Here is a 15,217-nt window from a genome sequence, read left to right as displayed (position 1 = left end):
TTGTTTCAATCTCAACCTATTGGTGAGGGATTTGGTGAGGTAGAGATTCTCTAACTTTACCCATAACTCTGCATTTGTTTTCTCTGAGAGAATTTCCTGTAGAACATCATTCGAAGACACAACTGAATAGCTGAAAGGGTTTTATCATCCAAATCATTCTAATCATCATCGGACATAGTTGTAGGTTTCTTCGCCTTCCCAAATAGAGTTTTCTTCAAACCCCGCTGCGTGAAAACAACCATCATTTGAACCTGCCATAAACTAAAACTGATATTGCTGTCGAACCTATCAATATCGTATTTTGTTGAAGCCATGGATCGAAGTAACCCAAAGCTCTGATACCAGTTTGTCAGATCAAACACCAAGAAACACGAATAATAAAGAGACAATAGATCCGTACGACACAGAGATTTAATAAAGTTCACACATCAAGGTGGTGTGCTACGTTCTCGGGTGAAGAAGAAGATAATTCACTATACAAAAGAGAAATTACACCCTAGCAGCAGCGAGGAAAAACTCACTCTGAAACCCTAGCTGCGTGAAAACCTTGGAATACAATGACTTTCTCAACAAGCAACAGTACATTACATATACTCCAAATTGTGGGTCGACCCATCGGGTCACGATCGATCCGGTCCAACCCCTCTGCTTCCATCATAGATCTCAAAAAATTTTTCATTTGGGTCGCCACCAAAATATGTCGAATCAGGTCAATCTTCAAAACGGGTCAAGAATTCGAGACAAACTTAACACTTACTTATTTACATAACAAGACAATAGTACAAATATATACTCCTTCAAGTCGGGTCGATCCATCAGGTCATGGTTAGTTGGGTCCTACCTTACCATATGAGATCAGTGATGGGCTCTAGCCCAAGCCCTTTGCTACCATAAAAAATCTCAAAATTAAAAAAAAAAAATTTTAAATCTCATTCTAATCGCTATCAAAATATGTCGAAACGGGACAATCTTCAAAATGAATCAAGATTTCAAGACAAACATAATAGACACCAAATATGCTTATCCTCAATAGCAAAAATAATTAATATTGATCATAGAAATTCTTGAAAGATATTCTGCAAAAGAAAAAATATTGTGACAATATGACGTGCATTGTCATGCCCCGTTCACATAGAACCTGACCGATGATCAGGTTCCCTCCGGGTAACCCAAAAACCACCAAGATCATCTGATACACTAACCACAGCACAGTAAGCACATTAATCATGGAAATATAATAATACATTTCAGTGGAAGTCTTGTTATATATAAATATTTTTAATTCCCTATACACTCTTGATACCCAAATTATTATAAATTGTATAATTACATGTGGGCCCATAGGCACGATATTTATATAAGAAATAGCAATTTAACTATCAAGAGCAAAAAAGGGAAAAATACTAAAAGAATAAAAAAGAGTATAGCAAGTAGAATCAACTATTGTTACCCTGCAACACTACTCTTGCACGGGCAACAGTCGTCGTGGTCGAATCCTTCGGGAACCCACCAATCCCCCTCTGGGGTTTCGTCAGAAGGACCCAGCACAGGTTCCTCTACTGTGTAGCCTGCACAATCATCTAAAAAGATGTATATACAATGGGTGAGCTCACTAGCTCAATAAATGGAAAGAAAGACATACACAAGCAATTGCAATTCAAATGATATATTATGCATGAGATTCATTTTAATCATATTCCACCTGTGTAATCATTATTAGGTCATAGGTTATCATGCTACTCACAACCATAGTATGCATATGTCCTGGTTACGAGACGCATTCCCCATCCCACGATACGTCAATAGGATTATCGTAGAAGGCCAGTCGTGAGCACTCAAAAAAGTAAATCGTAATCGAATCACAGTAGAAATGTAAATCGTGATCGAACCACAGCAGAAAATAATAGTATGATTGGCCCTCTGAATAATTCACCAAGATTTCCAATTGTCCTAATGATCAGCCGAACATACTTCTAACCACCACGGCAGTTCTTGACCGGCGCTCTCCCCTGTTGGGAAGGGTCGTAGTATAAGAGAATGTGAAATCCTAACCACATGCTCCTATATGAGATAGTACCACTGCATAGTATTTTTATGTCCCATTTCACGGTGTACCAATGTATTTGTTTTCAAGCCGATTACGATATCTAATTTAGAAATCCCACACATGCTCAGCAAATCCTCAACATAGTCCATTCACGAATAAATCCATGCTCAAGAATTTACAACAAGTAACAATTAGTTGGAATCTAATATACAACATGTTTTTTTTTTCTTTTTTTTTTTTAACTAGGAACTTATCTGGTTCCCTTGGCAAGACCCAAAAATTGTATTGATAGAAGATAAATGAAGAAATACAATGGGGGGACATAACCCGCTTTAACCAAAACCCAACATCCTAAGACTTAACTAAACAAAATTAGGAATTAAAAAAAATAAAATAAAACCAAACCCCAACTCAGATACAAAGGAAGGATGGCTTTATAATCAGCCATAAAAAAACAAACTATTTTGATCTAAAAAAAGGAATTTGACAGTTATCATGCCTGATAGCAATCTTGATTGCGTCCGGAAAAGAATTGTACTTTGTGAAACATGAATTTGAACGACTACTAACAGCAAAATTAGCACAAGCATTAGCCACCTTATTAGTTTCCCACATTGAGTCCCAAATAGAAACAGAGGCCAATTGCAAAAGCTTAGATAGAGAGTTTCACCAATACCAAGAATTCCAATGAGTATTTTTACCATCAGAAATAGATTGAACAATATCTATTGAGTCTGAGATAATAGCAAATATTGTGATACCTAAAGAAATGCAGTAACGAACACCATCCATTACCGGTCTCATCTCAGTCACATAATTGGAGCATATTCCATAAAAATGAGCAAAAATAAAGAAGATGGTGTCCTTGCGATCCCTAAAGCAACCCCCGTCAATATACAACATGTTCATATCTAAATGCATCCAACAATAGTCAAACACATGCATAAGAGTGGCATTCGAAATGATAAGATAATGCATATATGAATGAGATACCAAAAACACTCTCAAAATAAAGTCAAAGTCCTCTCCCCACTTACCTATTTTCGTACAATAGTATGTACACATGGTACGGGTAAGATCCATCGTGGGAAGATGAGTTTCTCGAAACCTAGCACAGATAAGAAGTTTAGAATACGTCCAATTCGGGACTATAAAATGAGTCAAGATATGACCTCGACATGTTTAACAGTACATAGAAGGCTGTCATCGAGTTTGAGTTCCATTGGAGCTCATTTGGGCAACAGGTGAGTAGAAGGACCCACCTGTGTAGATTGCCTAGATAAACAATACATAGACACAAACCGGTGGGTCTGGCACACACCAGTGGGTTCAGAGGGAACCGATGGGTCATAAGAGGGAACCGATGGGTCATACCAACGGGTGGCCTGAAGGTACTGGTAAGACTGGTGGATCACACCGATGGGTCAGGCACCTGTCTATCTTACTCGTCTATTGGCCCAAAGAAGACTGGTGGGTCATGGTGGTGGGTGTGGCACCCGCCGGTCCTACCCGCCAATTGGACCAGAAGCCCAGGTAAGACTAGAGGGTTACATTGGCGGGTCAAACTACCCATCTGTTTCACCCGTCGGTATTCTGTGGGTTTTGTTATTCTCCTTCCTTTCTTCATTTCACCTCTTGGGAACCTAATGGGATTGTTCCCACATCATTTTCCACACACTTCAGAGTTCATCTACTTGCTCATTTCATGGATTTAAGTTATCATCAAAGTCTTGTGGATGAAATCATACATTGGCTCAATTAAACCCCAAACTTGAGACCCTCTTTCCAAAACTCAAAATGTCACTTTAATAACTCTCAAATATATGTTTCCCTTCCTAAATCCTTCAAGGAATCACACAAAGGTTCCATTATTACTTTGATTTGACCATACACAAGAGGGTTTTATCACCTTCCATCGGGTTAGGGTGTTACTTACCTCAAAATGTAGATCCCAAGACACCGAACACTATTCCGACGATGAAAAGGTAGGTCGCGACTTCAGAAATCAAGGGAAGATCTTCTTCCCTCTCCCTTCTGTTCTTCCTCCTCTTTTCTCCCTCTTCTTTACTACCCTCACCAAACCTTGGCTAAGATCATAAATGGGAGAGAGAGAAACATAAATGTTGTTTTATACCCTAGTGTTATAAATATCTTCTAGGGTCTGTTTGGTTTTGCCCCTTTATGGACTAAAATGTATTAAATTGTGATATCGTCTAAAATAGCGAACATTATCGGGCATACGGGGTCTCGTTTCGACGAGGAGGTCGAAATATACATACTTACCCAAGTTGGGCATGCTGGGGTCCACATTACCCATACAGGTGGGTCACATTGGTGGGTCTCGCATCTACTAATGACACCCACCAGTTGGTCAAAACAAGCCAATCTTGAAGTATTTTAGAGGGAAATGAAATCTTAACAAGTATCTCGCTCTTGCCACGTGTTATAGACTAAATTCTCATCATTCAACATGGCGACATACCTTTCCCATTTGTACATGGTTTCATGATACGTGTAAAGGCATGGCTTAGGCGTGCAAACCACCTCGGGTACTGGCCCAATCTTGTCTGGCCACCCGCATTGGCTTAGGCATGCAAACCACCTCGGGTACTGGCCCAATCTTGTTCGGCCACCCCGCATTTAACATCACTCTTGTTATCATGTACCGTAAGGCACCACCCTCGACCCTTTTCGGTTCGAACCTTGCAAGACCAAACCGAACCAACCAGTCAATAAACCGGGTCTAAAGTGTAGGGCTCTACATGCATTCCAAGTAGCATAAATATATATATATATATATATATAATCAACGACAATTGAGGTTAGGTTACTAAAGGTATTTGCTTTTATATATATATATATATAAAATCAACGACACTTGAGGTTAGGTTACTAAAGGTATTTGCTTTAAGTCCAGATCTAATAGCAATATAATCATCTCCAATCCACAGTCACTTTATCTTGGAGCTATTGCCCAAAATCCAACGCTCCTTCAATGAGACAAAAGCACAAACTCTTTTAATCTAGGACGAAAACGAAGAAGCATAAAAAAAACCTACTTCAACTAACCATCTTCAATGAGGTACCTGGCATGCATATAGAAACCAAGAGAGGACACGACATTCTTGATGGACCAGCAAAGTTTACATAGTATGGCCTTATTAACATCTCTAATTGTTCAAATTTCAAGATCAACCTCCTTCAGATCAAGTACCACCTTATACCTTTAGCTTGCTCAAAGTCACTATTTTAAATAAAGTTACACATCCATCTCTCTATTTCTTTTACTAGAGAGGATGCACAAGCACCAATAGATTAAAATATTAATTCACTTATCAAACGATGAACTATCATTATCAAACCATCCTCCTTCTTTAAGACCCTAATTGTACTCTTACAACATCGGATTTTATCCATTAGGTGGAATAACTTTGTTTTATGGTCTCCACACTTTAACCACCAAATTCTAGAATTTTCAGTCCACAATTTTTTTGCAAATCAATTATTTTTTGATGATTCTCTCTAGCTTAAGCCTTATAGTCATAATGTATCATTTATGCCGACTAACTCCAAAGCCACTTTAGAATCTTCCAAAGAAACCTTGGTATTGTTCAGCTCCACACCTATGTTGAGAAAGACAATCTGAAACCATTTTCATAAAATAGGTTTAAGCTTTTTTCTACTTTTGACAAACACATCCGGAAAAGTCTGAATGGACAATTTTTCTGCCTTAAAATAGATGTTGAAAAGACTAAGATAGGAGAGTGGTAAGAAGATATCATGAGAAACACACATCAAAATGCATCTTTGAAGTGATTGAGCGATTCCTCATTACATAAGCTTCTTCCCAATATGTCGAGACATTGCCATGTTTATGATTGTTGGATCAATTAAATTTGTTACATTTTAAAGAAACATTGATAAGAGTAGTAGTACTAGAAACTATCATAGCTGATATGCCATAGGTGAAAGCTTAAGATTTATTATGGATTAAAGTTTCTATAATGTCATTTGGGTGGTTTTTTTTTTTTTTTTTTTTGGGTGGGGTGGGGGGTGTGGGGGGGACATAAGGTGCTCTTAAAAGGAATATATCCCGTAATTAATTGGATAAGGATATGCCTATATGTGGTCAACTGCAATCTGGTGAATATTTGATAGGACATGCAAATATGTTAAATTCCTTATCGGATCGGACATGAAGACATTATGGATGTCTGCACTGTATCTGATCCATTTACACCCATGCCTGCTCATATTAAATTTAAAATTGAGTAATCCAATGACATTCAGATTGCCTTTATTTAACATTATCCACCAACTCTTACGATTATCCACCTACCACGTGGCAATTTTTCAAACTTCACTAAATTAATTAATTATTCTCTTAAAAAAATTAATTTTCTTTTATAGAGAAAATACCATGTTGCCCCCGCTTTACTATGAACTTAAGATGTTCCAACATTTTATCCCATTGACCTACACATTGATGTGTACCTATGTTAGCGAGATAAGAATTTATTTCCCGAAACTTTATTATTCACAAATTATGTAGCGTATGCTTTGGGAGCAAGATTCTCTTTCACCCAAGATTGGACGAAGTCTCATTACCATCAGAGTCCAGTCTAAGCATCCAACTACAACATATGACGACAGGGGCAACCATGCAGTCATCTACTGTAGGTGAAGAGAAACGAATTGCATGACATACGCAGCAGAACATGGGGAAAAAAAAAAAAATTTTCAAATAGTCAAATTGAACATCACCCCTCACTTTTCGTTTTTCTTTGCTAATGGAGTATCACGCCTCACGTCATAAGGCCAACAAGTGCGACGGTTTTGAATATTTTGTACGCTTTTAGGAGCAGGAGACAAGAGAACCATGCACTTTTAGTTTTCATTAAAAAAAAAAAAAAAAAAAAAAAAAAAAAAAAAAAGAAGAAGAAGAAGATAACCTTGCACTGTTAAGTACTGAAGTAATCCAAACGCTTCAACTATTCATGTGTGCTCAGATAATTAGGATGAATTAGATATTATGTGGATAGATGTATGGTCTCAAGATTAATTTTCTATCTATATATCTACGATTTAAGTGAAAATCGTAGTGATGAATTACTACGTTAGTCTCGTAAAGATTAGTCAAAGTGCACAACGTAAGCTAATCCGGACACCATGGTTAACAAAAAAATAGTATCCAATCGGTTCGGTTTTTTATATTTGTTTGTATAAATGGTTCTTTATAATATATATGTATATTTGGTTCGATTTGGGAATAAATAATTTAATATGGTTCGATTTATACCATATGGTTTTTTAAATACTGAAATCATATCATACTGAATAAGATTCATTTTTTTTGTTATATTAAATTGTACTGATTCTTATTCCATTCAATATGATTTAAAACGTTCAATTTTGGTTTGGTTTGAAATTGATATTATTGATATCATATGAACATAACTAAACCTATGCTGAGTAGTAATTAAAGTATTAAAATTCGAGATCAATCTTAGGATCAGAAAAGAATTAGGATCAATTTTGACTGGTGTAACTCAATTTAATCCTTTTTTTTTTTTTTAAACTATGGTGGTGATTATAGTTAGTAAGTTCAAAGACGGAAATAATATGGGAACGGACACGTACAGCAATTAAATGGACCACACAGTAACAATATGTTTCAAAAAATCCAGTGCAATAAAACACGTACGGCAATGATATGGTACGTGTTTAAAACGCATTTAATATGATTACTTTGTAAAAATCCGGGAGCAAAAATTCCGGACTAAAAATGATTGTTTGAAATTAAATTTTAATCTATCATGCTTTTATGGATACTTAAATCCAATCTGATTTTTCAATTTGAAATCATTTCTCATTCTTTTGAATTTTCACATTTAATATTAATTAAATTTAACCCCTAAAAAGGGTTTGGTAGAAAGAACTAAGAATCAAACCTCATCTCGTCTAATAACTTTTACATGTTCTCTTATTCTTCTTGGTATAAAACAAGATTCAAGAAGATAGAGAATAAGTGTTTGCAATCGTTCATCCCAGAGATGCGCTTGGATTTTCTTGAAATTTTCATGGGGTTATAATCTAAGACCGATCACGGATCAATTTTAAGGCTCAAGAACCTCCTCTCTTCAACTCCATTGATTTCTTAGATGCAGTATTGCAAGAACAGTGGGAGGAGAACACCTGTGTCATTTCCCTCTTTCTAATTCTTCACATTGTCCAGCTGTAGCTATGTTTGTAAATAATTGTCTGTCTAATTCAAATGGCGGTTGTATGCTAAATTTCCTATAAAGGTTTTCATTTCAACCCATTTTGGAGAACTCCGCCCTTGGCCATCTTTGTCCATGTGGGTCATCTCTTTTGAATCTTTCTTGCTTCTCGTTAAAATTTATTTGCAGATGCAATCGTCCTCGATTGGATTTTCAACTACCAATGGGAAGAGAAACGGAGAAGAGGAAGGGTTGATTGGGTTTTCAACAATTGATGGGAAGAGAAAATGGAGAAGAGAACGAGAGCAAGGGGTATTGATGTCTTGCCTATCGCCCTTAGTCTCTGGCCGCTGAGAACGGAGATGGTGGAGAAGGGGTGACTGGGGCAAGGGTTCCTCATTTTTCTGGTTAACTTAGATGAGGGAAGAAAAAGGGTTATAGTTTCGATCAATTCGGATTCCTGATAGAAGACAAGGGTTTGGAATCGAGATTTGGCTCATTGGGTTAATCTCATTTTTTTTAATCCAAAAGTTTTATTGAGTATGTTATACGAGTATTATTTGTGTATAATACGATTATCTTTAAAATCTGTATATGAAACGGTTTTTTAAGATTAATACATTAAATTATGAACTTTTGTATTAAACGTTTGGATGCACGTATTATACGCATATAATACGCATATTTTATTAACTATGGTGATGATTGGTGAGATTGAAAGTTGTTAATCCGGTTAAATGAAGGTCCAAAGGAGAAAGATATGGCTTTTGAATTCTGACTTGGGAATATAAGAATCTTTCAATGAAAATCCCAAATCCGAATAAGCATACCGGCCCAGCCGCCTCTTTTGCCGCCCATCAATAACACCAATAAATGGTTTAAGACAGCAAACTCTTTTCCGTTTATATTCTTCCCAAATACCGAAAGTAATTTGCCATGACATTCATTGATTTCCGTCTTACATGTGAGGAAAAAAAAATTGAAAAAGGTACAATCACCTTGTTGAATTAGCATTCAACACCTGGTTTTTTGTTTTTAAATATATTTTATTTTATTTTATTCTTATAATGGTAAAATATAGGACAAATGTTAGATACGATCTCATAAGATCAAATGATAATACGACTAACGGATCATATATATGAAACAAAAGGAGTAAGTGTTGGATCCTCATTTATAAATTCATCCCATTGAACCTAAGCATAATCCATCCAACGCTTACCACTTGGCTGTGGCCCCACCTCTAACCCAACTCTTCCCCGTGCCCTTTAAACCTCTTCGTCTCCCTTTCGTTTTCCCGCGTCAGGGATTCTTTTGTATAGTCCTCTCTCTTTCTCAAAGGCTCGGCCTGGTTTTGTTTCAGTGACGGCTCTTTCTTCCCTTTACTTTCCTCAAATTTGACTGCTCAAGTTGATTCTTTGAGCAGTTTTTTTTTTCTTCTTCTAGATTCTATTCTATTCACTCTCTTTGAAGTTCAAACGCCAAAGTTGTTTTGAATTTGACATTGTTCCTTCTTATATATTCCCAAATTTTCTCATTTGAACCAATTTACAGCTTCTTCTTAATTGTGTCCTTCCGCCATGGATTCCATATGGAGCAGCTTGGCACTGTTAATTCCCTTCCTCATCTCCTTGATTGTCTTTCTGATCCTCCTGGAGCAAATCAGTTACTTGAGAAAAAGGCGAACCATCCCAGGTCCTCTGCTTGTGTTTCCTTTTCTGGGTAACGCAATCTCTCTGGTTCGTAACCCAACAAATTTCTGGGACCTCCAAGCATCCTTCGCTAAATCAAGCTCTCTGGGTATCTCAGCCAATTACGTCATCGGTCGCTTCATCGTCTTCATCCGAAGCTCCGATCTTTCTCACAAGGTCTTCGCCAACGTTCGCCCTGATGCCTTCCACCTCATCGGCCATCCGTTTGGTAAAAAGCTATTTGGTGAACACAATCTCATCTACATGATGGGTCACGATCACAAGGATCTTCGCCGTCGGATTGCCCCAAATTTCACCCCCAAAGCCCTCTCAACCTACATCTATTTGCAGCAGAAGATCATTTTCGAACACCTAAAACGATGGGAGTCTCTCTGTTCCAGTAATCGTTCTAAGCCCATAGCTCTTCGTCTTCTCTGTCGTGACATGAATCTGGAGACCTCTCAGACGGTCTTTGTGGGTCCTTACTTGAGTGCCGAGGCTCGAGAGAATTTCAACAGAGATTACACTCTATTCAATGCTGGATTGATGAAATTACCGATCGATCTCCCTGGATTTGGGTTCTGGAAGGCGAGATTCGCCGTCAAGAGGCTTTGTGAAACCCTAGCTGTTTGTGCAGGTCAGAGCAAAGCGAAGATGATGAAGGGACAAGAACCCTCCTGTCTGGTTGATTTCTGGATGCAAGAGACAGTGAAGGAGATAAATGCAGCGGCGGAATCCGGCGAAAAAGCACCTTTTTCCGATGATATCGAGATTGGTGGCCACCTTTTCGACTTCCTATTCGCAGCCCAAGACGCTTCGACATCTTCTCTGTTATGGGCTGTGACTCTCTTGGATTCACACCCTCAAGTGTTGCAGAAGGTCAGAGAAGAGGTCTCTGCAATTTGGACTCCTGAATCTGGCGCTCTCATCACGGCTGAGCAGCTCAGAGAGATGAAGTATACTGAGGCGGTGGCGCGTGAGGTTGTGAGGTTTCGTCCTCCGGCAACTCTGGTGCCTCACATTGCCGGCGAGGATTTTGCTTTGTCGGAGACTTACACGATTCCTAAAGGAACCATAGTGTTCCCTTCTGTGTTCGAGTCGTCGTTTCAGGGATTCGCTGAACCGGAACGGTTCGACCCGGACCGATTCTCGGAGGAGCGGAAGGAGGACAAGTTATATAGGAGGAATTTCTTGGCTTTTGGATCTGGGGCCCACCAGTGCGTGGGGCAGAGGTATGCGATTAATCATCTCGTGCTGTTTATTGCTATGTTCACGTCGCTGATCGACTTTAAGAGGCACCGAACGCACGGCTGTGATGACATCTCATATGTCCCCACCATCTGTCCTAAGGATGATTGCCTGGTTTACCTATCCTCGAGGTGTGCAAATTGCCCTTCCTTCATGTAATTGTGTATGCGGTGAAGTGACGAAAGTGTCCTTCTATTATTCCTTCAATTGGAGTTTGGACAAGTGTGTAACTGTGTATAGATACGATAGAGGGTGATTTTTTTTCTTTTTTTTTTTTCTTGCTAAAAACGATAGAGGGTGATATTCTTTGTTTGGGGTTGCATTGTTAGGGTTTGGTGGGAAAACAAACAAAAATTGGTTGGTGGTTTATATATTGTCATAGTCCATAATTCATTGGAAAATTGTTTGATTTGCTTTCACTTTTAATTGATTTTACTTCTAATTTTAACTTTTTTTAGTATTTATATCAAAAGTTTTGTTTTGAATGAACATTTTAATTATTCTTAATTAAGTATCCACAATAAACCCTTTCTCATTTTTACTTACTTTGTTCTTTTTTTTTTTTTTTTTGAAAAGGTTAAAATGATGTCAAATGGAAACATCTTATGAACGCCCATGAATGATATAATTGATGAGTTGATTTGTTGAATCAAAAAAATTTGGTGTTATCCTTTCATTATTTGAACTTTTTCCTTAATTTTAATTTTAAGGTTATGTCATCCCATGGTACAATAAATGGAAAGATCTTAACAATGCCAATGAATGATAAAACATGAAGGTTCAGGTTCATGTACATGGACAAGAATGTACGAGAACGATTCTGATCCGTGGATATAGAAGGATCATTTTATTTTTTCTCTTCATTTAATAAAATATCCACAGATCAGGAGTATACGAGAACATTCTCGCACGTGAACCTAATTCATTCACGGATTGAATTGCCTAATAAAAAAAAAAATAATAATAATAATAAAAAAAGTTGGGTATTATCATATATTTATGTATCGTCCAATTTCACGAATTAGAGATAATAGGATTCAAATCAATGACATTTGCCACGGGGTAATCTACCTGACTCTCAAGCCTGAGAGACTTCTCAATTAATTCTACTACCACAAAGGCCAACGATAGACAATAACTTCCCTCAAACACAGGTTGTATCTTTGCCTATATCCTCTGCAGTGAACGGTGAGGTGTAGTGAGCATCGAAAGGCTGAGAACATCTGTACAGGTGACCCAAAAGGCTCCCAATTACCCAATACTTACTACACCGGTGCAATGATTGCAAATAATTTTCACACCATCTCTTGGGGTACTCACTCTCCATAAATCAACTCTTCTATATAAACAATTTGTTTTCATGAACTTTGTTGTAACTATGCGGCTAGGAGAACTGAACGGGCCAAGGACCGGTCTGAGTTTGTCTGTTGATTTTGACAAGTCAATGGCCGGATGGAGTTGAATGAAATGCTCTCTCTCTGTGGGCGGAGTTGACATATCCGCTTCCAGGAGGCCTATTCTAAACTCAAATTTTATTGTTAATTAATAAAAAAAGAAAATAATTTAAGGGAAAAACATTCTTAATTAGAATTGAATCGAAGAATTTATAAGGTTTCGGTTACCGTTGAATCAAAACGTATCTATCCATCTCTGTGGGCGGAGTTGACATTTCCCCTTCTAGGCCATTCTAAACTCTAATTCTAATGTTGACAAGTTTGACAAGAAAACCTAAAATTATGTTTTTAATTGAGAGACATAAAATAAAAATAATAATTTAACGCAAGAAAAGAAAATCTTATTTGAATTGAATTAAAGAATGTTTAAGGTTTCCAGTAAACCATTTCCTTATGGCTATGCTAGTGGAAGGATGATGTCACACTATATGTCTGCAATTTTTTTCTTTTTGTTGCGTTAGGAAATTGAATCTAGGCCATTTTCCTATCTTGCATAGATTTTCATATCTTGTATCGAAAAACAGACACAAGGGAGTAAGTGTCGCGCTGATTTCGAGGAGGGGAAGGGGACTCTTCGATCTCAAAGTTAGATTCTTCGTAAACAGTTAGTTCTAATAAGAATGAAAAAAATCGATCCTCTACAAAGAGATTTACCTATGCTTTTATAGTTGAAGGTGACGGTCATTGATTGAGAGTCGAGCTTTGATAGCTTCCTGTTACAGGTAAGATGCTTTTATAGTTGAAGGTGACGGTCATTGATTGATAGTCGAGCTTTGATAGCTTCCTGTTGTGGGTAAGAATATGAATATGGCAAGAATTGTAGTAGGAAAATGAATATGGAGGATATTCTCTAGTATGTACACAGTTCCCTTCTTTTTACCTATCGTGTAATAGAGTATAAGAAGGATCAGGTGTACAAGAAAAATGGAGAAAGTAAGAGATAATTGAGCAATTGGGTTCTATCGAGGAAACCCTGCCTCTTCTTCACAAGTAGATGGGTGATAATTCTTAGTATATTTTGTCAACAATAAAGAATTTAAAGGAATACATGTTAGTTATCATAACTACTCTCTTCCCCACTAATTAAGAGACCTAACTCATTCCCAACACTTAAACAATCACACACGTTCCCATCATTTAAATAACTATTTCTACTTTTCACCATATAGCAACTACATCTTACCCCCATAACCTACATAATATCATAACTACCTCCACCTATGCACGTATCACTCCTCTACCCTTAAGAAATTAATCTTGTCCTCAAGATCAAAGTTGGGAAATTTTTGGATGAGAACCGACTTATCCTCCCAGGTGGCATCCTCAGGAGATAGACCATGCCAATGGATCAAAACCATCTACTTTCGTCCACGTGTACACTGGTCAAGCACAGCCTGCGGCTGGGGTGTAAAGTGTCATCTTGACCGTGGACAAATGGAAGAAACTGCTGAGGAAGATGGCGCCCTCCGATGGACTTCTTGAGTAGGGAGACATGAAAAGTGGGATGGACCTTTGAATCTCGAGGAAGTTGAAGCCTATATGCCACCTTGCCAATGTGCTTCAATATCTGAAACGGTCCAAAATAACGAGATGCAAGCTTCTTGGACTTACGAAGAGATAATGAAGTCTGTCTATATGGCTGTAAGCGGAGATAGAATCAACCTCCTACCTGGAATTCACGCTCTTGATGACGGCTATCATAGACTTTCTTCATTCGGTTTTGAGCCTCAGCCAAAGTAGCACGTAACTCTTTTAACTTCTCATCCCACTGGAGTAATTGATGCACCACAGCTGCAACCCAAGCTGATCCAAGAACATAAGACAACAAGGTTGGCAGTGCCCGTCCGTACACCACTTCGAAGAGAGTTGTTTTGAGAGAGGAGTGCCAACTAGTATTGTAACAATACTCCGCCTAGGAGAGCCATTTACCCCACTCCTTTGGATTTTCACTAGTGAAGCAGCGAAGATACATCTCCATGGTACGGTTGAAAACTTCAGTTTGGCCGTCTGTCTGTGGATGATACGCCGAACTGAAGTTGAAACTAGTTCCGTTTAACTTGAACAATTTTCTCCAAAATGTAATAGTGAAGGTTGGATCCTTGTCACACACAATGGTTTTAGGTAACCCGTGCAATTTGAATATATTATCAAAGAAGACTTGTGCCACTTGAGAAGCTGTGTATGGATGGGAGAGTGGGAGAAAATGGGAATATTTGGAAAGCCTATCAACCGCCACCATAACAACAGATTTTCCCTTGGAAATAGGGAGGCCCTCCACGAAGTCCATCGAGATATCCTCCCATATTTGCTCGGGTATAGGAAGTGGTTGCAGAAGTCCCGCTGGGGTGGTTTGTTCACTTTTGTTGCATTGACACATGTCACACCGGATAATATTCTCCAATATCGTCCTCTTCATTTCAGGCAAATAAAAAGTGGATTGAATCCAATGGAATGTTTTGTGGTATCCTTCATGCGTGTTGCCATGAAACTCTCCAATAGTTAAATCAATTAAAGAAGAAATTTTAGGGATGTAAATTCGTTCCTTAAAGTAAATGT

At 38.0% G+C, this 15,217-nt stretch overlaps 1 protein-coding gene across 1 annotated transcript; it reads left to right on the top strand.

Annotated features, from left to right (window-relative positions):
• The first annotated feature begins 9,731 nt into the window (after nt 1–9,731).
• Nucleotides 9,732–11,498, top strand: LOC122092751 (cytochrome P450 710A11-like). The gene has a single exon (XM_042663027.1). It carries the CDS (start codon nt 9,849–9,851, stop codon nt 11,364–11,366), a length of 1,518 nt encoding a protein of 505 aa, XP_042518961.1. The 5' UTR covers nt 9,732–9,848; the 3' UTR covers nt 11,367–11,498.
• The last annotated feature ends 3,719 nt before the right edge of the window (nt 11,499–15,217 follow it).

Source organism: Macadamia integrifolia, chromosome 11 (genome assembly GCF_013358625.1).
Source record: "Macadamia integrifolia cultivar HAES 741 chromosome 11, SCU_Mint_v3, whole genome shotgun sequence".
NCBI lineage: Eukaryota > Viridiplantae > Streptophyta > Magnoliopsida > Proteales > Proteaceae > Macadamia > Macadamia integrifolia.
This window is presented reverse-complemented; position numbering and strand designations above follow the sequence as displayed.

Coding starts and splice junctions, on each gene's coding strand:
- LOC122092751 (XM_042663027.1), top strand. CDS start 9,849: ATGGATTCCATATGGAGCAGCTTGGCACTGTTAATTCCCTTCCTCATC.